We start from the raw sequence: 23,444 nt of genomic DNA, 5'->3' as shown, positions 1-23,444 counted from the left end.
TTAATAATAGCAACGGTAACAGTGTACAGGAATACAGGAATAAAAATAAAAATGAATTGTGACGTCAGGACTGCAACGCAAGTGTCTATTTGCTAGAGGTGTGAAATACGTAACAGCCTCCGGTACAGACTATAAACTATATCCAGGTGGTATATAGCTCGGTACTATATATAAAGTACAGAAAATCTATACAGATGAGGGTGAGTGAGTAGGTGATCCATGAGAGGCAAGTTCAACGTCGCCCTCGGTATATCGAATATCGGTCGAGCGTGTCCTCAATGTTTCTTTCCACACTTCTGTTGTTTTTACACTATAATCGTCAACCTTCATTTTTCTGTCCTTCTCACACACTTTATTACTCTCTCTCTTTCTCTTTATCTATTACCTATCTTCTCGTTTTATCTTTGACAAGCATATACACACTCTAGATTTATCTCGTGACCAGTCTGGCAATAAGTTAATCATATTAACCTGTAAATAGCGCGATATTACTTTTAAAAAACACCATAAATATCTCAATAGCATAACCTTGAACGTTTAATGCAGATCAATTATGCAAGCTATTTTAATCAACACATAGATGTCAGTACTCAGCTTTCAATTATCTTTTAATAGAATTTTTTTAGGTTATAATTATTGTGTTTTTAAGGTAATGGATTTTATCCGGAATCAAATATGGATTCAAGCTTATGGTTTTTTGAATTTTTACTCCTGTCAAAAAAATCCATGTGGGATTGCATGGAATCCATTTTAAAAAATTTCATGTAAGGATCCATACACTGTATAAAATCACCGGGGTAAGTCCAAACGGTGTAGGTGTTAAAATTTTCGGTGTTAAATTTACCCCCGAAAGCGGTGTAAAAATAACGCCTCCGCCGGTGTAAATATTCTTCACCGGTGTTAAATGAAATTTTCCGGTGTTAAAATATTTCACTTTGGGAATGTGTGCACATATGTGTGCGTTTGTGTGATTGTGTGTGCATGTGTGCGCTCGTGAGTTTGTGTGTGTGTGTGCGTGTGACAAGATATTTTTTGCGTTTTGTCAGCTTTCCAAAGTTAATTCTCTGAGTGGACGCAGTTTACCCCGCTTTAACACCGGTATTTTTAACACCGGTGAATTACTCCTCCTACACCGGTGTAATTTTATTTTAACACCAGCCGGAGTTAAAATGAGTCCATTTTTAACACCAGCCGGAGTTAAAATGAGTCCATTTTTAACACCGCTCTTTTTACAGTGTAGGAATTAATATAGGAGTGTATGGATTTATATAAGAATCCATTTAGGAAACCATGGGTATCTGGATTTCCCTATGGGAAATTTACATAGGAAACTATGAGTAACTGGATTCCCATTTCGACTTAGTGCAGATTTCTATAGGAAATCGAGGTAAAAATTCACATGGGAATTCATACGGGACTCCCATATGGATTTGACATGGTGTAGATTTCTATAGAAAACCAAATGGGAATCCATCCGAAAGCACCATGTGGGAGTCCCCATAAGAGTCTACGCTGGATTCCGTAGTTTTTTCTTTTGATAGGGTATTCTCATTTAATATCACCAAGGAAATAAGCATTAAAAGATATGCAAATTACGGCTAATATAATTGCGAGACTTCGCTGAAAAAGGAACGATAAAAAAGTGAAATGATAACTAAATTGTTGCTTTGACAGGTTGATGTGAAGGTGATAAGGAAAATGTTTGATGTTTTTTATGCAGCAGGGAAGGACACATTAAGCGTGGGTGTAATTTAAATAAGTCACACGATAAAAAATGACATTACTGCAAGAAGTTAGGTCGTATTGTAGATGGTTGTAGATTTAAAAAAGAAAAACGGCCGTTTGCCGGCTGTAATGGAAGTAGATTTTTCATAAATTATTTATCGATCTTCAATCTACACCTGGATTCCTATACGAAAAATGCATATTGGAACTCGGATATGTGGATTCCCATGTTAGAAATCTATATGAAAATCTGATTACCTGGATTTCTATGTAAAAATTTTCTATCCATGGTGACCCATGTGTATCTACATAGGAATCTACACTGTCTCCATATAGATTTTAGCATTGTATGGATTTCCGGAGGAAACCATTGCCAAAATCCACATAAGAATCCATAGTAGATTTCCATATGGATTTCGCATGGTGTAGATTCCCATGGGAAACCAGATAAGAATCTATATAGAAAACCATATGGGAACCTAAGTACCTGTATTTCTATGTACAAATTTTCTATTCACGGTGACCCATGTGTATCCGCATAGGAATCTACACTAGGTCCTCATATGGATTTTTTCATTGTATGGATTCCCGTGGAAAACTATTGCCAAAATTCACATAAGACTCCATACTAGATTTCCATATGGATTTCGCATGGTGTAGATTCCCATGGGAAACCAGATAAGAATCTATATAGAAAACCATATGGGAACCTAAGTACCTGTATTTCTATGTACAAATTTTCTATTCACGGTGACCCATGTGTATCCGCATAGGAATCTACACTAGGTCCTCATATGGATTTTTTCATTGTATGAATTCCCGTGGAAAACTATTGCTAAAATCCACATAAGAATCCATAGTAAATTTCCATATGGATTTCGCATGGTGTAGATTCCCATTAGAAACCAGATATGAATCTATAAAGAAATCTATGCTGGATTTCTATAGAAAACCCGATGGGCATCCATCCGAAAGCATCATATGGAAATTTAAGCTGTATTCCCACGTGAATTTTTTTGATAGGGTCGTCTTAAATGATCGCTCTACAGAAATTTTTTTTATGAATAATATCAATAGAAAATTCATCCTTGAGGGAAAATTGACTCCCGAGAATTGAAATAAATTAATAATCATGCACTCTACATTAATTCCGCGTTTAATTTACCTTCACACCACAAATTGTTACAGTTAAGCATAATAACGTTGTCAAGAAAAATTGTCAGAACATAAATAATATGGCCAATTAATCCTTCACCTTACACTAGTATATTTTATTTGAGAATCTACTCGATCATCTACCAATGAAAGATAATCTTGCTTTCGTTTCATGTAACAGAATAATAGTGTAGCCAGATCTGGTGTCTTCGAAAATAACATGTGTGTTCTCTTTTCAATTTCTCATGATAAATAGAAAGCTAGTAAATTTTTACTTTATCATCAAATCTAAAGTTTTAATTTTTATTGTAGGAAGATGAAGGAAGATCTTATATTAATTTATCACCAACTTTCATTGTAAGTTTGTGTTGAACTAACTTGTTAATCAAAGTCTTTAAAAGCATCCGGCTTACACGCACTCAAATAACAACAATGAATTCGACAATTTTTCAATTTACACTGCTGTAGCGTGACAACTTCTGTATCCCTATAACCATTCAAGTAGTTCACTATTGCATTTAGCACTTTATTACTTCTACAATACACTCTACGTTCTGTATTTCATATCATTAAACTTTCCAAAGTTGTCATACCGCGTAAAGTTCACCAACAGTATTATATATTTTTCTTATATACTCAGAGAAGTATATAAGAAGTATATATATATATATATATACAGAGAAGTATATCTTCTCTGTATAGTAGGAATACAAATTTTCAAATATCATTATTTTAGCACGAATTTATAGAATTATACTTACGAAGTTATAAAGTATAGCAAAGTTATATTGAGATAAAGAATGAAAGCAATATTAATAAGAAAATAAAAATTTGGAAAATGGTTGGCCAGCCCGCACATTATTATGAATTAATTTTTGAAAATAGTTTCCTATAAAAAAATCTACATGGAAATCCAGCCTAGATTCCTATATGGGTTCTCACATGGCGTTTTCGGATGAATTCTCATATGGTTTTCTATAGGAATCCACACCATGCCAAATGTGGAAGTCCCGTATGGATTCCCATATGAATTTTTACTTAGATTTCCCATAAGAGTCTGCTCTCCCGTGAAAAATGAAACATATATGGCAGTACATGGGCATACTAACTTTTCAATAAAGTTATGCATGGCCATATATGAATCATGTAAGGCTACATAGGTCCATACATAGTTATATATGACTATACCCGTGAAAAATGAATCATACGTGGCCATGTATGAATGCTCCATACATGGCCATGTATGTAAATTGGCCAGGTATGGCCATGTATGACACATAGCTTGATATGGCCATATATGCCCATACTTGCCAATTTACATATACGGCCACGTATGGTCATATATGGGCATATCTGGTCATATATGACCATACGTGGCCGTATATGTAAATTGGCAAGTATGGGCATATATGGCCATATCAAGCTATGTGTCATACATGGCCATGCCTGGCCAATTTACATACATGGCCATATATGGGGCATTCATATATGGTCACGTATGATTCATTTTTCACGGGTATAGTCATATATAAGTATGTATGGACCTATGTAGCCTTACATGATTCATATATGGCCATGCATAACTTTATTGAAAAGTTAGTATGCCCATGTATGGTCATATATATTTTATTTTTCACGGGCTATGTCATAATGGAAATCAAGGTACCCACAGTTTCCTACGTGGATTTCCCACATGGAAAACAGATACCCATGATTTCCTAAATGGATTCTTATACAAATCCATACACTTCTATATTAATTCCTATGGATTCTCACATAAATCTTATGGGTTCCCATATGCAATCACACATGGATTTTTTTGATAGAGATGTCTCTTGGTGAATGAACCGATCCCTAGTGGCAATATTGATCAATTCTAGAGCAAATCTTGAGCAAGTCAAGGAGTATACAGCGAAATATTATGTCTACACTCTAAAACCAAGTGTGTTACAAGTGTATTATTTTAACACATATTAAATGTATTCTATGTTTAAGGCCATAAGCGAAACTATAGTTTTTTATAGTCAGTAAAACACGTTTCACGGTGTATTAAATATCTGTGTATTGCTTATGGCGATTCAATGTTATTTGGGAAGTGTGTTAATTTTGACTACACACTACTTTGACCTACAAGTTATTTCCAATAAAGTTTTTTTCGAATTCCGCATTGTTTTCTAGTTATTTTAATTTTAATGTCAAGCTCAAAAAAAAAATAGTCTTCTGATCGATTTTAAGAAAAAAAGTGCAATGCGGAACCTCTTAATGTTCATATTAAGAGCTCAAACTTTCACAGTATTTTTTTTTTTCATCATTTCCAACAATATTTTCGATGTAATTAAGAAAAAAAAAATAGTCGATTTTTTTGATACAGCCTAGTATATATACTGTGATTCCAAGATCTTGACTAAGATAGCTACTTAGGGATTGAGATGGTTTTTACGGCAATCGACGCGTTTTGTAACGTTCCAGAGCTCATTATTTGATTTTGCAAGTCATTTCAAAGTAATCTCAGAAAAACTAAAAAAAAGTCCCATTTTTTCTGTATTCATTATGAAAATAGTAAGAATAGTTTCCTAGAGCATCAAAACGTCCTTAGTACTGATTAAAACTCGATTTCCGAAAATCCCAGTGAATACAATATCTTGCTAAATTTTTTGAAAACCGTCAATTTTCATAGAGAAAAGTTGAAAAAAAGCAACAATAATTTACTTAGTTCCATTCAGAGAGAGTAAAAGTTTATGAATAGTTAAATAAACGCTGCTACATAATCAAATTAAGTAAGTAGATTAGTAGAGTTTACTATATGCAATTTATTTTTTATTTTCTAACATGTAATTCTTAAGACAGTGAAAATTATTAAATATTAGTCGGGTTTCCGCAGAATGATATTAATGTATAATGATAATTAGAAACCACATCCTTTAGGTAAATTTCCAAAATATTTCTCTCCATGTAATTATCACAGAAATCTGTGTAATCTTGAGAATGCACTTGCAGTGAATTGTGATGATCCTGCCATTTCTAAGCTTTCATTAGTGAGTTATTCATGTTAATCCTTTATATAAAATCTTAGATTGCAAGTTCACTTTATGGCTCGAGCTACGACTACAGTCGATTACCCGTAATGAGCCTCTTCCCCTCAATCGGCAGTTACTGAGTCCAAACAGCTTCCCTTCTTTTTAGTTTCGTACCAGACATCCCGTTGTAAGCCTCCGTTAAAATTGTCAAAATTATAAATCAAGAAGGAAAAAATAGACAAATTAACTAGGAAAATTTACTTTCTATGAAAAATTTACCCTACGACCTTTAGACCCGGCTTATGGCGGGTAATCGACTGTATCTCTGGTATTAAACTTATCTGGATCAGAGTTCAGAGCAGGAAAATAAATATGGATATAAGTGCATGGTAAATAAATGAGTACAGAGAATCTCCGAGCAAGGACCCGAACTCGCCAAAAGTTCTTATATTTTATTTAAAATTGAGAATTATTTAACTTTCAAAAATCAATAAAGTCAAGAAGAAAATTGAAATAGATTCGTTTTATTTATTATTGAAAACTACTATCTTACTACGATAAATTATTGATAAATATGAGGCTTTAAAATTTATCACTTGGTATACACTGAAAAAAAAAATACTGTTTTCAAGTATCTGCGTGTTTGAATCCTCCCGAGAAAATTATTTGTTTAATCTTAATAATAATGTACTCCAACCAAGAATATTTTTTTAAAATAAGTACAAAAATTCTTCAAGAAAATCAAGAAAATATTGCTTGGTTGGAGTATATTTTTACTATGATTAGACAAATATTTACTCGGGAGGATTCAAACACGCAGATATTTGAAAACAGTATTTTTTTCTTTCGGTGTACAAAATTTTACATTCATCGAATTTATACAAATACAGAAATTGATATATTATTTCTTTAAATATTTTATTGTTAAACAGAAAAGAAAGATTTCTTGGCGCAGAAAAATTTCGCGTTATGGATTGAAAGCAAAAATTTTTTTTAAATTTCTTGGCACAAAGAATTTGTCTTCATCCCAAAAAAATTTTTTTCGTCAAATAAAAATTTTTTGCTCACAGAAATCTTTTTTTTCTGTATTTTTTATAAAAAATACTAAAACTCAATACTAATTTTTTTTTTTAAATAAATATGCGGGTTCGTGTGTACGTAAAATTAAAGAAAATTACTACCAACTATCTCTCTCGCTCTCTCTTTCTATACATATAAATATATATAGAACCTACAATTGTAGAATCTGAGCAGAATAGAGGATTGAAAATTACAAATTCAAGAATCCAGTCGAAATTAAATTGGAATTTAACTGACTGCTTAAATGACAGGAATTCAGTAGATATTGCTTCGTTTAATTTGAGTGCTAGTCTAGATTTTTTTTTACTTCATACCTTAAAATTTTACAATTATAGATTTTAGGCCCTAAAAAAAATTAAATATTAATTGTCTACCGTTATCTCAATTCAAAGTACTAATATCGTTTATTATCTGAAGATACGTCGACATACCATAGAGTATATTACCCCCAAATAATATATGTATAGTGCACGCAATTATAGACTATTTTGTATAACTCGGACTAAACTATCTCGTAATTGCTTAGCTCTCAATGACCATTGATCAATCGACCATCGGAACTATTCGAAGCACTTGAATGTCGATTTCAAATAATTTGATTAAATTCTGTACCGTAAAACACGATAATTTCTTTATCTTTAGCCAACCCGCAGTTAATTATTAATTAGTCAATAATCTCCTGCAATGTTTGCGGAACACAAAAAACCAAAGCTCAAAAAAAAAAAATTAATAGGATTACTGCTTATTAATAATAATTTTCGTTTATATCCAGTTATTTTTTTTTTTTTTTAAGTAATAATCAATATAATTAATGTGTTTATTAATAGATAAAGTGAATTGATAAAATAATATTTACGTACCCGTTTTTCTTGTTGTATCAACATGAGATCCGTTTTTGTACGTATTGTGAAACGTTCATCGCTAGCAATCCACCGATAAATATCACTTAAATATTTATACAGTTTCTTGGGTCTTAGAAAACACTGAAAGGCACCAGGAAATTTTTTTATTATAATTGAAATATATTGAATTCTATTGTCTTTACTCCTGATTTTTAACCTTCATTGCAATCATTTTTAAATACGATCAAATAAAAATTAGTATATAAACAATTTTCCGCACGAATTATTAATAGATAAATTTTTTTATCAATTTAAAAACAGATCATCTAAAGTTGTGTAGACATTAGGGTGCTTAAAAAAAACTTTAATTTTTTTTTTGCTCTTACCCTCTAAAACGTTAGTCGTTTCCGAGAAAAAAATCCTCCCAAAAGATGGGCTCTCTAGCTCAACTCTAAGAGGTCGCTATTTTAATTTTAATTTTCCGTCTGATTAACATGTAAAAATTTATTTTTTATTTCAAAGTGTAATTACTCGTACGCTGCTGGATATTTCTCAAATTTATACATAGATCTTCAAAGTTGATTTCTCAAGCTTTCCAAAACCCTATGACAAGTCATATTTATCCCCAATTGAAGCTAGCAAAAAAAAAAATCGAAAATTAACAATTTCATTTTGAAATACAAAATCGATACTTTTCCGATAGCTTTAATTGACATTTGAATAATGGTAATTATGACTTGTCACAGGGTTTTGGAAAGCTTGAGGACTCAGCTTTGAAGGTCTATGTATAAATTTGAAAAATATTGAGCAGCGTACGAGTAATTACACTTTGAATGAAAAAATAAATTTTTACATGTTAATCAGATGGGAAATTAAAATTAAAATAGCGACCTCTTAGAGTTGAGCTAGAGAGCCCATCTTTTGGGAGGATTTTTTTCTTGGCAACTACCAATGTTTCACTCTAACCCCATATTTTTTGAAATTTTGAAAATTTTAAGGTGCCTACTTTGCCCCGTCCTCCCTTAAATAAATTTTTATTTTGAAATGAGAAAATAATAGGATTAAATAAATTTGAAAAAATAATAATTTTCAATATCACGAAGTGAAAATTTATCCAAAAATATAATAGATTATAAAAAAAAATAAGAAGATAACCGTTAGAAATTTGAATAATTTTTCAGTTTATTCTGTGAAAAATTTTATTTATTGAAAAATACAAACGCTGACAAATAGGTGTCGTGAGAATAAAATTAACTTATTTGATAAAAACAAAAAGAAAACAAATTCTTGAAGTAAATAAGTTTAAAAAGAGGATAAAAATTTTATAATAAAAATAAAATGTTATCTCTTATATAAATTGATTTAATGCTATTCCATCTTATTGCTTTTTTTAAATCCTCTTTTTCTGTTGTAAATCAGCTTTTCCTTTATCTCATTTTTTTTTTCTTTCACTTATTTCTTTTTTTTTTACAAGAAAATCACGTTCATTGAAAAAAAAAGTTTCCGTCTATGAAGCTCTTTAGCTTCGGGATATCCAGTTAAACTTTTTTAATCGTTCTCAGCGACTTGACGACCTCGGAAGATTGGAGTTTTTAAAAATAGAGTAAAAACATTAGGAAAAAAAGTTTTTCCTGAATTTTAAGTACTACAAATTCAATTATCAGACTATTGTACAATTATTTTATAATTCAATAACATCATAAATAATTTTTGTAATTTTATAATCCGTAATTTAAAAATAAGTGAAATATTTTATAAAAAGGCGGTGTAGGTAAAAATTTTCGGTGTTAAAATAACACCGCCGAAGGTGTAAATATTCTTTACTGGTGTTAAAAAAATTTCCCAGTGTTAAAATATTGTTCGGTGTAGGAAATATTTTACGTTATGAATATTTTTACTCACTCGATCACTACAGTAGGGGAGGAGAAGGCAAAGTGGGCCCCTAGGGGCAAAGTAGGCCCCTCAAAATTTTCTATACGCCAATAAATTCGGACGGATAATAAGCTTATCGAAATTTCGTATATAATGAGGGCTAAAATAGACCACCAAAACTGTTCATTACATATAATTTATCAAGAAAGTTAAAGACAATAAAATTATGTTTTAAACTTATATCGCAGCAGCCCTGATTAAACAACTGAATTCGACCGAATTAAAAATTTTAATTCTGTTATATTCTGTCGAATTCTGCAAAACAGAATTCAACTGAATTGAAAATTTGAATTTGAATTAAACAGAATAAAACCGATTTAAAAATTTAAAATTCGTTTTAATTCAGTTTAATTCGGATTCAGAACCAGAAATTGGAGAATTATTTTCGAATCAATCAGAATTAAACAGAATAGAATTATTTAAATTCGTTTTAATTTGGACAAATTTTGGTTTTCCTGCCGAATTAGACAGAATTAATTTTTAAGTTAGGTACCGAATTAACAGAATTTATATGAATTAGAAATTTAACTCTGTTTAATTCGATCGAATTCAGTTGTTTAATCAGGGAGACTTTTAGAATGACTTCCATATTATTAAAATACCATTGTTTTACGTTACACGTGTAAAGAATAAAAAATATCAAATCCGAAATTTTTTGGAGGGCCCACTTTGCCCCTAATTTTCAATTTTGCTGAACGCAGCATAAAGAAGTGAAAATAAGTATCAAGGGTCTAAAAAGAAGTAAACGCGTAAAAAAAATTAATGATATTATAATTATTGTCCTTAGAGGCCCGCTCTGCCCCCCTCTCCCCTATTCATTAAATTTTTATATTTTTTTACATGTAATACATTTTTTTTTCTAATTTCTATACGAGGAATTTTTTTTACACATTTTTAACACCCCGAAATTTTACCTACACCGGTGTTATTTCATTTTAACACCGCAGTGTTAAATTGAGTCTATTTTGAACACCGCTCTTTTTACAGTATATTAGTTTTCATTAATCTCGTCATATAATCATTATAAATTATTTATACTTTTTTTGCTACGTCATGTCGAGGTTCATTTTCGAGAGTGTGAATATTAATTTCAAGACAGGAGACGAATCAAAGAAAATTATAAGATGTTTAATATTTTAAAACAAAAGAAACAAAATATCCTTTTAAAAAGATCACATTCACTAGAATAAACTTTACCCTTGGGATAGCAATAGCTATCGTATTCATTCATGCGTAACATATTTCCACGATCAATATCATCGCAATTTTTTTTAATAAAAAAAAAATAGAACAACGAAGAAAAAAACATGCAAAAACACAAAACTGTGATAATAAATTTTAAGTAAGGGAAAATATCAATAAACAGAAAAAAAACACATTGTAACCTACCATTGTTCATATCTACACCCTTTGTTTTGTATTTAGTATTTTTAAACTCTAGCAAAAATTTTATCAAAAGTCAAAATTCATTTAGTAGCAGAAAAAAAATTTTTAAGGGAGTAATCTTAGGAAAAATTTTCATAAAATATTAATTGAATTCGAATAGTTTTCTATGTAACATCTTAGTGATCTGGAAAATTGATCATAAAAAATTTATTATTAATTTTCAAAATTTTCGTAGGGTCGTAATTTGAAAGTTTGCATAATCGATACCAGTAAACTTAATAATGCAGAAACTTTAAATTGAAATTCTACAGAATTGCACTCAAATAATTTCCATAAGAGATAAGAATGTCTATTAAAAAAAGAAAAAAAAAAAAACTAAATTTAAATCATGGTCTTATGTCTAGATTTTATCGTCTCATAATTAATAGGGTATATATTTTTTTACCGTAAAAAATCGAGTCTATTCGGAGTGATTACGAATTTTCGTTAAACCCGAATTCACTCCGGAGTCAAAAAAAATTACTCATTACTAATTTTTTTCAGCGAATTTCGGAGTAGATTTTTTTTTCAAATCTGCATTCACTCAATTCTAGAATTTGGATATTAAAATTCCCCTTCAGATTTAATTTGACTCCAAGAAAAAATACAAAGTCATCTATTCCGCATTCACTCCATATTAAACCCTCAATTTTTTACAATGACAATAAATATAAAAAATTACTTAATAACGTCAGGCGATAAATTCAGCAAATAAATGTAGCGGTTGTGTTAAATGTAAGCAATTGTATTACGAATGAAATTCGTCCTGAACTCAAGCGTTTTTACACATGTATGGAACCATACAATTCACAACACAATGAATAAACCGTGTGATTTAATAACACTGTAGATTCTTGCATTGTTAAAAAGTAGTCAATTATATGTGATACGAATAAACCATTATTTGCATTGATTTACGATGAATAATGAATAATTATAATAATCATTATCTATAAGCCATAAAAAATTACTACCCTAGTCTATCTATTCATAATTCGGCGATTAACCCATCGACTTTTTTTTGCATCACTCACTGCGGGATCCGTTCCCTACTACTTTTTTTTAAAGTTTTATTAGTGACATTTTATGATGATCCTATTCATTTTTTTATCAGTATATTAATATGAGGGGTCTTATTGTCAAAAGTTTTGATGTCATATTTGTTATTATTTTTTTTTTATTTCTACTTCCATTCATCGATCGATAGTAAAAATCAACACAACACAACACAGTCCAAATAATTATTTTTAAAAAATTGCCAAAACCTAGTATTGAGCTAAGGCGGGAGAGTTTCGCGGTTTCAGAGAGACTGTCATCACCGCGTGGTAGAAAAGCTCCAGTTGTTCATAACGCATGCGTAGTCAATACAGTTCTGGAGATATATATGTATATAGATATATACATATGTATATGTATATATATATATTCTCTTTATGGCTGCAAGTTTACTATACTTCGATACCGTTCCCTGGGAATCCCTAACTAAAATATTTCCAGTTACTTGACTTTGAAGATTTTCCACCCTAGCCGTTTTATCACTTTAATCTTAAAGAACAGGTAAATATAGAGTTAAGTAAAAACAAATATACTTATTTATTTGCAGTAAATGAAATTTTATTTGCATACCTCAGCAAAATTTAAATAACGAACAATTGTTTAAAATATTAATCAACTGAATTAAAATTTTAATTTGAAATTCTATGATTAAAAATCACCGAGTAATCGGGAAAAATTAAAACACACTCGCAATAAATAAACTGAAGCTCTGAAATAATAAGCTCAGTAGGTTAAAGCCGGAAAAAAAAAGCGATTAAAGCCACAAAAAAATTATTTACAAGCCATAACAGCTGGGGTTTTACTTCTAGGCCATTTCCGACGACAATAATGATCATTATTATGAAAGCAGGCATTTTTATGAAATCTTGTAATTATTGTGCAGTAAAAAAAGTTAGAGGATATGAAAACTTATTTTTAAAAAAATTATAATGTTATTATTGTTAAGTCTTGAAAAAAAATGGTTGCATTTTATATTGAAGAATAATACAACTTAATCATATCAACGATGTTTCAAGTTGTCATCTTGTATTGATCCAACCAGTAATTTGTTGAACGGTAATAGTGCAATTAGCGTTTCGATAATAATAAACACAAAATCGAAGTGCACTGAAAGTATTCAGTTAAATTGAATTCTTTTTGATCATAATTTTTGTTTTTTTATTAAAATATTACATATTTTACAGAAATATTAAAGATGGACACTAGTAATTATTAGAAAGTATATATATATAATACGATAGTACATACTCTCTAAACATGAATTAGTGGAAATTTTATTAATTACGTTAGTGAAGCAGTATTCACTTCATAATAAGTGTATTTAAATAACAAATTAATGAATTTTTACTAATAAATTTAGTACTATAATTTTCACTAGCAAATTAGTGATTTTCACTACTGAACTAGCGTTATTTTCATAATTTCTACAAGTAAAACTGTTATTCACTTCTTAATTTATGAATTTCACAATTTCACTAGTAACTTTAACTAGCAAATAATTAAACATTTTACTAGATATAAATATAATTAATAATTATGGTGCTATTTTTAAAAATTTTAATAAAAAACTTTCAAAATAAAAAAAAAATAGAAGTACAGAACAATAATATATTTATATGAAGAGTACGTCAATCATAACATCACGGATTTTTTATTTCTTCATCAGTTATTGTTTGGCATCATAACGAATATACTATTTACACTCACGCGATCACATGCGTAGATCAGCGCAGTGGAAAGCATCAAAGACTTTGAATCGGAAGGATGCAGGTTCGAGCCCAGCAGTCACCGGGATTTTTTCATCAATCAAAATCATATATACTTCCTCTAAGTAATGATTCTAATACATTAATCACATTTCGGATCTAATTACAAGTGTCTTATATTTTTTTTCTCAATATAATATTTTTTTTCACCAATAAAATCAGTGGATTCCCATATTCACTTTTCAATTTAGTGGATTCTCCTATTCACTTATCAAATCAGTGAATTCCAATATTCACATATTCATTTAGTGAATATTCACTAATTCTGCGTGGTACGATTGGAGCATTGACAACTAGTGAATATTCACTTGAAATTAGTGAAAAATCACTAACTTATATTTAGAGAGTGTATGTAATAATTTCAATATGTAATTTTTTAAGAAAGAACTTCGTGTAGATACGATCAACAAAAGTGATTTATTTTCAAATTTTTTAAATTTCAAACAGCGATTTTTATTATACTATTCAACTGATTAGACTTATCTTTGAACTAGATCAATATGTCAGTCCTAAAAATATATGAGTAAAACTTAATATTAATCGGTTTTTAGATTTACAAAAGTTACCGTGATAATAAGGTATTGCGAAATCAATAACAGCTAAATTAAGCTGTAGTATTCGCAAAAAATTGATTAGAACGACCGAAAAAACTTGAAACTTTCAAAAAATTCTAACAGTTGCGTCATGAGCATAATGAGAGGAAAATTCGCACAAGAAATCGACCTAAAAGTTTAAATAGCAACAAAAGTTGAGCGGTTTTTTTTTAAGTAAACTATTTTTATAGAAACAAGCTCACAGGTTTTAGAAAAAAAAATTGTATCATGTTATCAGAACCGAAATTTCAAACTTATAATAAATATCTTGAGTAAATTTCCGGTAGGTAATTAATTTGACTAGAACCGAAACCTCATAGTAATTAAAATCAGCTATATACTCTAGAGGTTTAGAATAAACTGCCTGAGGTCTCTATTAAATACACAACGATACAAAGCGTAAAGATAGTTAAACGTGAGAGAATTTAAAGAGGTAAAGAGAAATTACTAGGGGACAAATGTTTGATCTTTCTTATGTTGGAAGACAATGATAAATCTAATCGTAGTATGAGGTAGAGGAGCACTTTAACTCTACACTCAAAAACCTCAGTTGGTTCATCCAATCTTTATCCAACCGACCACAGATCCCTCGGTTCACTGCGACATGATGATCTCATCCAAGTTATTACGGTTATTACTTCATTGCTGTTAAGTCACAAAATTCCCTTCAGTCTCTACAAGCTTTACCTACCGCTTCAACGTCCGTAACTTTTCCTATGGATAGTTTACAAAAAATCCCTATAAAGATACTCTCTGCCTCAGATTTGCCACTTTCACAACGTTCCTTTTGTTTTTTTCATGTTGAAAATAATCACTTAAAAAATACGAAAAGATTTATTTGAGCCAACGATTTGTTATTTTAACTTGCTGTATAGTTGGCGTGGCCAAATAAATTTTCAATGGTGAATAAAAAATAAATTTAAGGAATTTCATTGTGTGTAGTACAAATTCCACCGTATACGTGCGAATTAATATTAGTTGGGCCATGTGCTTCGAATATATGTTAAGGTGCCGCCAAATACTCCGGACTTTCCAAATTTAATATCTCCGGCACAAATATATGTTAAATTATAAAAGTATTTTAATTAACTGACTTAATCAGTTGTACCAAATATATTTATTGGTAACTAAGAAATACTTTAAAAGAGCCACAAATACTTTGATTTATTTGAAGACAAAAATTTCTACTTTCGAGAAAGAATGTATTAATATTAAGCATAACTGCCCGAATGCGATATAGGACATTTTATAATATCATTGATAACGGTACTTGTCATTCTGTCAAACGACAGAGAAGCACTCGTACCAATAATGCTTCCACGTTCGGAATATATCACTTCTAAAATATATGTCTTACCAGGGACACCTCAAGCGGCTGGGCGCCATCTCGTGGCCAGTGTCGAACTGCTCCGCTGCTGCTACCGCACACAGTTGACTTCCCCCTCCATATATATCTTTTTTCCCAGGAAATTTTTCTCTTGGTCTAAGCAACTTTTCATTCTTGGTTGAAGCATACGAAAATTCTCTCGTTAAAATAATAGTAATTTTTTTCAACAAAAAAAGTACAAAATTGCTACAAAAAAATTCTTGAATCAAAACTATTTTCTTTGATTCAAATTAACAGTTTTTTCTGTGTACTAAAAAAAAAGCAATCAATAAAAATTAGGGCAGTTTCAACATATACCTAGACGAAAAAATATAAGCTATGTTATGATAAATTTTCTCGGAGTTGCGCTGAGATTTTCAAAAAAGATTCAATTTGCATAAAATTTATGTAAAAATAACGATATTTTAGATGATATTACGATACGTCATTCATAAAAATTTTATTGGGTCTAATAAAGGATCACATCTTGATTTATACGAACACAAATATTTATAAGGAAGTTATTCTGTAAGAGCATCAACTCATCCTATCAAAGTCCTTAACATCTCTTTCAAACGGTTGGTTGTAGATATTTAGTCTATTTCTCAAGTAACATGATTTACAACTTCTGTTTTTTACTTTATCCAATTCACTCAATTATCTTTTTTATTATCTTTTATTTCATTTGCTGGCTACGGCTTTCTGTCTAGTATTGTAGAAAATTCCTCTTTCTGGTTTGATTATCTCCCACGGGATTTATATAAGCTCATCTAAAGTACTATAATCTTCTGCTTTATTCTCTTGAGTTTAACTTGAGTATTGAACGGAGATAGATACTGTTTTTTTTTCTCTATGGTATCGTTAGTTTATTAATATTTTTCATTCTGTGGCAGGTTAGCCATTTTTCCGTTAATCAATCATTAATTAACAATTGAAAAGGGTGTAAATTTCAAAGTGAGCAGGATTATTCAGTTGAATTTTTATGGGAACGATTACTGGATTTTTTTTTTGATTTACTATTTTCGTGCGGAGTTTCTTTAGATCTGAGAAAAAATAATATGAAATAATTACTGTACTTAGAACCTTTAACTTAAACAATAATACCAAAAATTTTTGACTCAATCAAAACTCTTCAGAAAAAAAACTGTGAGTTTTAATTCAGTTTCCTAAAATCAAATTTTCAACTGGTGTCAATATTTTGAAGTTTAAAAAAATTTTAAAGATTTAAGAATCGCAAATTCAATCCTCATTTTGTATTTATCTATCTATCTATCTATCTATCTATCTATCTATATATCGATTCATTTATATATCTATCTATCTATCGATCTATCTATATATATATATATATATATATATATCCATCTATCCTTCTATCCATCTATCTATCTATCTATTCATCTATAGATCTATCTATCCATCTATCTTTTTATCTAGCAATCTATTCATCTATAGATCCATCTATCCATCTATATTTTTATCTATCCATCTATCTATCTATCTATTCATCTATAGATCTATCTATCCATCTATCTTTTTATCTAGCAATCTATTCATCTATAGATCCATCTATCCATCTATATTTTTATCTATCCATCTATCTATCTATCTATTCATCTATAGATCTATCCATCCATCTATCTGTCTATCTATCTATTCATCTATAGATCTATCTATCCATCTATAATTTTATCTATCCATCTATCTATCTATCTATCTATCTATCTATCTATCTATCTATCTATCTATCTATCTATCTATCTATCTATCTATCTATCTATTTATCTATCTGTCTATCTATCTATTCATCTATAGGTTTATCTATCCATCTATCTTTTTATCAATCCATCTATCCATCTATCTATCTATCTATCTATTCATCTATAGATCTATCTATCCATCTATTACATTATTAATTAAGACACATTAATTATTTAATAATCACAAATAAATATGATTAAACATGAGAAAATGGGATGACTGTGACATCTCGACGGTAAATTCTTACACTGCTTCGCGTTCGAGGTGTGCAAAAAAATTAACCTACAACAAATACAAAATAAATCTTGATAAAAGAATAGTATCTATTGAAAATGATCACAAATATATATAATTATATCACGAATTCCTTGACAAGGCATAAAATTGTAATTCAATTTATTAGATCGAATTCTGTGATTTATTCTGAGAGACGGGAATGAGTTATTTTATCGAAAAACTTTTTTTAGGGTAAAATTATTACAAAAATTAACCGAAAATGATCCTTGAATCCAGAAAATCTGTTCTGAACAATAATATTTATTTCTCTCAGTGTAGGGGATTGTCGGGGTGATATGTTTTTTCCCACACAGGCGCCAGCCCCTTACCGCTAACTACGTCAGAATACTAGGTCATTGAAAAAGTTACTGGGTTACTGTAACTAAGTGTGGGTACATGTGACTGAATAAATAGGTTACGAATTGAGGAATCAAATTTGGAAAATGTTTCTAAATTTTTTTCCATCCCCTTGTAGAGAAACTACAAAATCTCCATAATCACGTAATTAAAATATCAAAATAATAATAAATATTAGAGATCTCAAAACTAAAGAGAGCATCTTGAAAAATATATTTGACTTGGAAAAGTAAAAGGAAATTTTTTAATACTGTTTCAAAGCTCGTAGAGCTCACAGATAAGTTGGAAAAATTGTTAGTAAAGTCTTAAAACTTTTTTTAAACTTTTGTTCTCAGGATAACTCTCAAAGTCGGCCAATAAATATTGAAATTTAATTACATTTTAGTTTCCTGTGAACTTAAATTTAAACTGTACAATTGGTTTGAAAAAAAATTTCCACACACGTGGAAGTTTACTTGACAGTAATTCCTTAGACGTCAAAATCTGGATATCTGATGGACAAATATTTGAGTAAACCAGATTTGAATCACCGTTTTTTTGCACACCCCGAACACGAAGCGAGGTAGTGCTCCGCGGTCACCAATTTGTTATTTTTCATTTTTGTCAATAAAAGTTAAAAAAATTTACGCATGAATGCAAAACATGTGTAAAACTTTCTAATCACTATTGTCAAGAGATCTATGAAAAAAAAGTTTTTTTTCCACAACCAATTTTACAGGAATTAGTTTGTGATAAAAAAAACACGTTATCGAAATCTTTCATTCCATAAAAGTATTTAGTGCCGTTGGCTTTTTTTTTTCGCAATAACTCTTATTTGGCAGCCCTTCAGACCCACACAAAAACTTGACCTTTCCTAACCCACTTCCGTTCTTTTCCTCTTTTTGATTTATTTTTTTTTTTAAATTATGTGACTGTTCAGTCAGAGGCTTAACCTATTTTTCTTTACTATAAAAATCGACATTTTATTTCATAAAAAAAAATATATAAATATATTAATAATGTTTACTTTTTACTGCAACACCCAACATCTTTGTCATTATTTTCATCTTCTATTCCTTCTTCCGATACTTTTGAATCTCGACGAGAATTTTTCTTTTGACTGAAAAAATTAATTATTTTATCAAAAATATTAAGTGATATTTATTCATGTTTATTTCAATAGTTAATAATTACGAATCGCACAAACATGTCACTTGACCTTCGTACTCTTTTTGTAACGTGATATTTCTAAAAAAAACAAATATTCGATAATTATTTTAAAACGATCCCTCAAAATTAATTTCTCAGATTAATTAATTTGTTAGTACAGTTTTATATCTACTTACGAACAATGGTCACACATGGTAATTAATTTTGTTAATTAAAAAAAAAAAACAAGAATAATTTTGACAGCTGATTTGATAAAATATTAAAAGATCGTCATTTCTTATTTATTTTTTTTTAAAAGAATTTTTAAATTAATTGAGTTGCTAAGTACACTTCTGCTGCAACTTCATGGTGACCTAAATGACTATAAGTCTATAAGTATTTGAAAAATTATTTATTGCTAAAATATTAAATTAATGAAAATGTTCTAAAAAGGTCACTAGCCAAATTTAAAATTACGAGTTAAGAGCGCATCCTTATCAGTCTCGAAGCCAACGCAAGCTATGACAGTATCAGTTCATATATTTATATACAAACCCTTATTGTGTTCGTTGTTATCGACTTCAGATACGTAATAGCAGCAGCATATCCTCAGATGGAAAGTTTATTTTTTTTATCAGGAGTCAACAATTCTACTCATATGGGAACGGGAATCCCATCCATACAGAATATATGTACGTATATGGGTTGATTTGAAAAGTATACACACAAATATACTTCAATATAAACGTAGTTTCAGTGATCGGTAGAACATCTGTAAGATCTATTGGGTCTTTGTCTCTTATTCTTGAAAAATAATCTGATAAGGAAATTGACAAGATTGCGAAAGAAGGTGAAAATAAATTTTCTACGAAAAAGTATCTAGTATATATATTACATAATCTCCCAAAAAAAAAAAAAATTTATCTATTTCTTAGGAAATTTCACGTAGAATCGGAGAAAATTGTATGGCGGGATGAATTCGAGCATCAGACTCGAACCCATGCTCTACAAGTCCGATAAATTTACAGCCCTGATTAAAAAAAATGATTAAAAAGTATTTAAAATGATTTGTTTTTTAATCATTTTAAATACTTTTTAATCCTTCAAATCATTTCTAATCCTGTCTCTTATGGACATTTAACGTGTGAAATCATTTTTAATCATTTTTTTTAATCAGGGAGTTCATAGAGTACTCGCAACCCTAGTATAGTACAATCGAGTCGCGTTATGAGTCCGCCTACAGGGGTATTGGGGAATATAATTCTAAGAATTCCTGTACCCCCACTTCTGCTCAGCGGTCGAATGCCGTAACTCGTAACCATTCAATATAGTGGAAACCTAAACATGCAAACCTTCTGAATAAGACAATTTATAGATAAATTGAGAAAAATATAGATAGCCCGAACTGGGAATCGAACCCAGACCAATTCGGTATCGCGCCGAGTGCTCTACCAGTTGAGCTATCCGGCACTACACTATATTCTGTTCAATTTGATCTATAACTTATTGAGCCACACCGTCCATCGTACGGTAATACACCTCACACTTCCCCTACTTTGCAAGCATGTAAGAAGAAATATAAGTCGTCGGACTCATAACGTAACTGGACTGTATATTACACACCACGGGTGTAAAATAGGACATTCAAACCCATGTGTATAATTGCCTACTTTCCAGACCTGTATCTAAAAATTTGAATTTTTGCCTCTGTTTTTTTTTACCCGAGAAATTCTTTTTTCAAACCGAAGCAAAAGTTTAAACTTTCAGGCACAGGTCTAGCAGGTAGGCAATATGCGCGGGTTGAAATGTCCTAATTTATTCCCTAGGTGTGTAATGTCCCTGTTTAAAAATATTGATTGAAATGAATTAAAAGTGATGAAATTCGAATTCTTTTCAATAATTTCAATTGATTTCAATTTTTGTTTGTATATATAGGTGTACAGTTGGCATGGAGTGACCGCTTCTCAATTCTTTTCAATCAATATTTTTAATCAGGGGTGCTATTACAAAGTTCACAACTGAGATAATAAAGTTGTCGAAATTTTTGAAAACAATAATTATACGTTTAAAAATAACACGTAATTGCTATTCGTAAATTAAATTGAACTAAAATTGTGTTTCGAAACAGTCTTTATATTTTAAATAACCAGAATCATTGTGTATGTTGTTAAATTACATTTATTAGTTTTGTGTTTGAAGTCTTAAATCACAAGATGAAATTGTCATTTTTACTAGAATTTTCTCTTCATGCCTTATTATACGAATGACACGCTCTTGAGCACCTAAAACAGTGAATATATAGAAGTATGTAGTTTAAAAAGAAATGTAAGTTATGTTTACTAAAAAAAACTTTATTAAATTTACCTCTGGTTGGGCTTTGAAGTAACATTTAGCGAGTTGAAATGCTTTATCACATGCATCTACACTAGCTAAAATTAAATTAAGAAAACAGAAGATTAAAGTCAGCAAAAATTTCTACAAATATAAGTTATGTAGCCTGGTTAATTATTAATTAGTCAAAAAAATGTAATAAAAAATAATTACGTATTTTTTTGCAATATTCTAATGTCGTTTTCGAAGGCCCTTTAATGCCCGTCGGTAAATGCCTCAGTGCTTTTTCAATATCGATATCGTCTTCTCCAAAGATTCCGTTTTTTTGCATGAAACATTTCAAGTAGCACTTCAATTTAGGATCATTCTGATTAAAATCTGCCACCTTTAGTTTTTTCAATGAAGCTGTGAAAAAGTCATGCAATAGTTAAGTACAAAATTACTACATAAAATCGAATTTGTTTACCCCAAGATACGCCAGTTTGTTTACGGCAATCTCTCTTAATATCAGCATTCACTTGCATCTGCATACGAAAAAAGGAAAAAAAAAATTACAAGATAGTTTGTAAAAATATTTTCGAATACGAGTGTCAAAGTCGCAGTCTATACTGCAACTTTTGATATTTATAGAGCAACAAAATAAAAATAGTACAATTGAAAAAATTCATTTCGAAAAGTTTTCAAAAACCTTCGACATGTGGAAGTTCAAAGTTTGAGACAGATGAGAACTTTGAGTGGAACTTTTATAATTTTTATCAAAACGTATTTATACTAAATTTTACCCGCGTTTCGAAAAATATCAAAAGCTTATAATTTGGAACTTTTTTGAATGTTTTTTAATTATTATCCATGGCACTATTGGTTTCTAATGGGAACATTTTCGGAACGAGGGTAAAATGTAGTAAAAATTCGTTTTGAGAACTATGTTTCAAAAACGTTCTTTTTTTACTTAAAATTTGGTCATATAAAATCCTAGACATTTTTTTTTACTATCAAAATTACAAAAGTTCAAAAAAGTTCCACTCGAAGTTCTAATTGGTCTCAAGTTTAAAAGTTTCGTAGGTCAAATGTTTTTGGAATTTTCTCGGAACAAATTTTCGTGCACCAGTTTTGCCTATGTCCGCAAAAAAAGAACAAATTTAATGTGTTAAAATAATACACTTGTACTACATTTAGTTTCAGAATGTTTTTCAAACCCCATTGTTTACATTATTGACTCTTTATTCTGGAATAATCTATACATATATTTTCTGAACTCAGATACTTATTACAACTCCACTTATGTCTAGATCAAATAATTATTTATAACTAACCAATATGAGAAAAATTAATAAACTTATAAAAGTGCTCGTTACAGCCTTCATATTGATCTACGTGATGGAAATCGACTAATTAACTAACACAGGAAAAAGTAATAACTGATTACACTGCAATCAATAGATTAATAATGTTTAGTAAACTTTTAATTAATTGCCATTTTTATCAAATGATTTTATAAATCAGCATAACAAATTTTCATACATATCAGAGACTGAATTTTTTTTCAGATATCGCAAGTCTTCATAATTCAATTCAATAATAATTTTAATGATTTGGAAACCAACGCAATTATTTTGGAAATATATTAGAGTTTT

The 23,444-nt window shown here is 29.9% G+C and overlaps 2 protein-coding genes across 6 annotated transcripts in view; both read right to left on the bottom strand.

Annotated features, from left to right (window-relative positions):
- Window positions 1–12,474, bottom strand: part of LOC130670420 (dopamine receptor 2) — a 34,983-nt gene extending 22,509 nt beyond the window's left edge. For 3 of the 4 annotated variants that reach the window (XM_057473825.1, XM_057473837.1, XM_057473841.1), the window contains exons 1-2: window positions 11,859–12,474; window positions 7,838–7,960 (exon numbers count right to left, since the gene is read on the bottom strand). The gene's annotated coding sequence lies outside the window, so the exon portion shown is untranslated. Of the gene's footprint in view, window positions 1–7,837; window positions 8,037–11,858 lie in introns of all 4 variants that reach the window. The other variant, XM_057473830.1, reaches the window with a different exon arrangement.
- A 9,124-nt stretch (window positions 12,475–21,598) lies between these two features.
- LOC130672221 (general odorant-binding protein 56d-like) lies at window positions 21,599–23,207 on the bottom strand. Of its 2 annotated transcripts, none has more exons than XM_057476641.1 (5): window positions 23,124–23,207; window positions 22,277–22,334; window positions 22,024–22,215; window positions 21,844–21,908; window positions 21,599–21,761 (listed from the first exon to the last, which is right to left on the bottom strand). In XM_057476641.1, exons 1-5 carry the CDS (start codon window positions 23,172–23,174, stop codon window positions 21,735–21,737), a joined length of 393 nt encoding a protein of 130 aa, XP_057332624.1. In that variant the 5' UTR covers window positions 23,175–23,207; the 3' UTR covers window positions 21,599–21,734. The 2 variants fall into 2 exon arrangements, with proteins under 2 accessions (XP_057332624.1, XP_057332632.1); XM_057476649.1 differs by lacking the exon at window positions 23,124–23,207 and adding an exon at window positions 23,019–23,099.
- Between the last annotated feature and the right edge of the window lie 237 nt (window positions 23,208–23,444).

This window comes from Microplitis mediator, chromosome 1 (assembly GCF_029852145.1).
Source record: "Microplitis mediator isolate UGA2020A chromosome 1, iyMicMedi2.1, whole genome shotgun sequence".
Taxonomy (NCBI): domain Eukaryota; kingdom Metazoa; phylum Arthropoda; class Insecta; order Hymenoptera; family Braconidae; genus Microplitis; species Microplitis mediator.
This window is presented reverse-complemented; position numbering and strand designations above follow the sequence as displayed.

Coding starts and splice junctions, on each gene's coding strand:
- LOC130672221 (XM_057476641.1), bottom strand. CDS start 23,174: ATGAAGGCTGTAACGAGCACTTTTATAAGTTTATTAATTTTTCTCATA. Junction 22,335..23,123: donor TATTAATTTTTCTCATATTG/GTTAGTTATAAA, acceptor TTTCGTATGCAG/ATGCAAGTGAATGCTGATAT. Junction 21,909..22,023: donor AGAATATTGCAAAAAAATAC/GTAATTATTTTT, acceptor ATTTAATTTTAG/CTAGTGTAGATGCATGTGAT.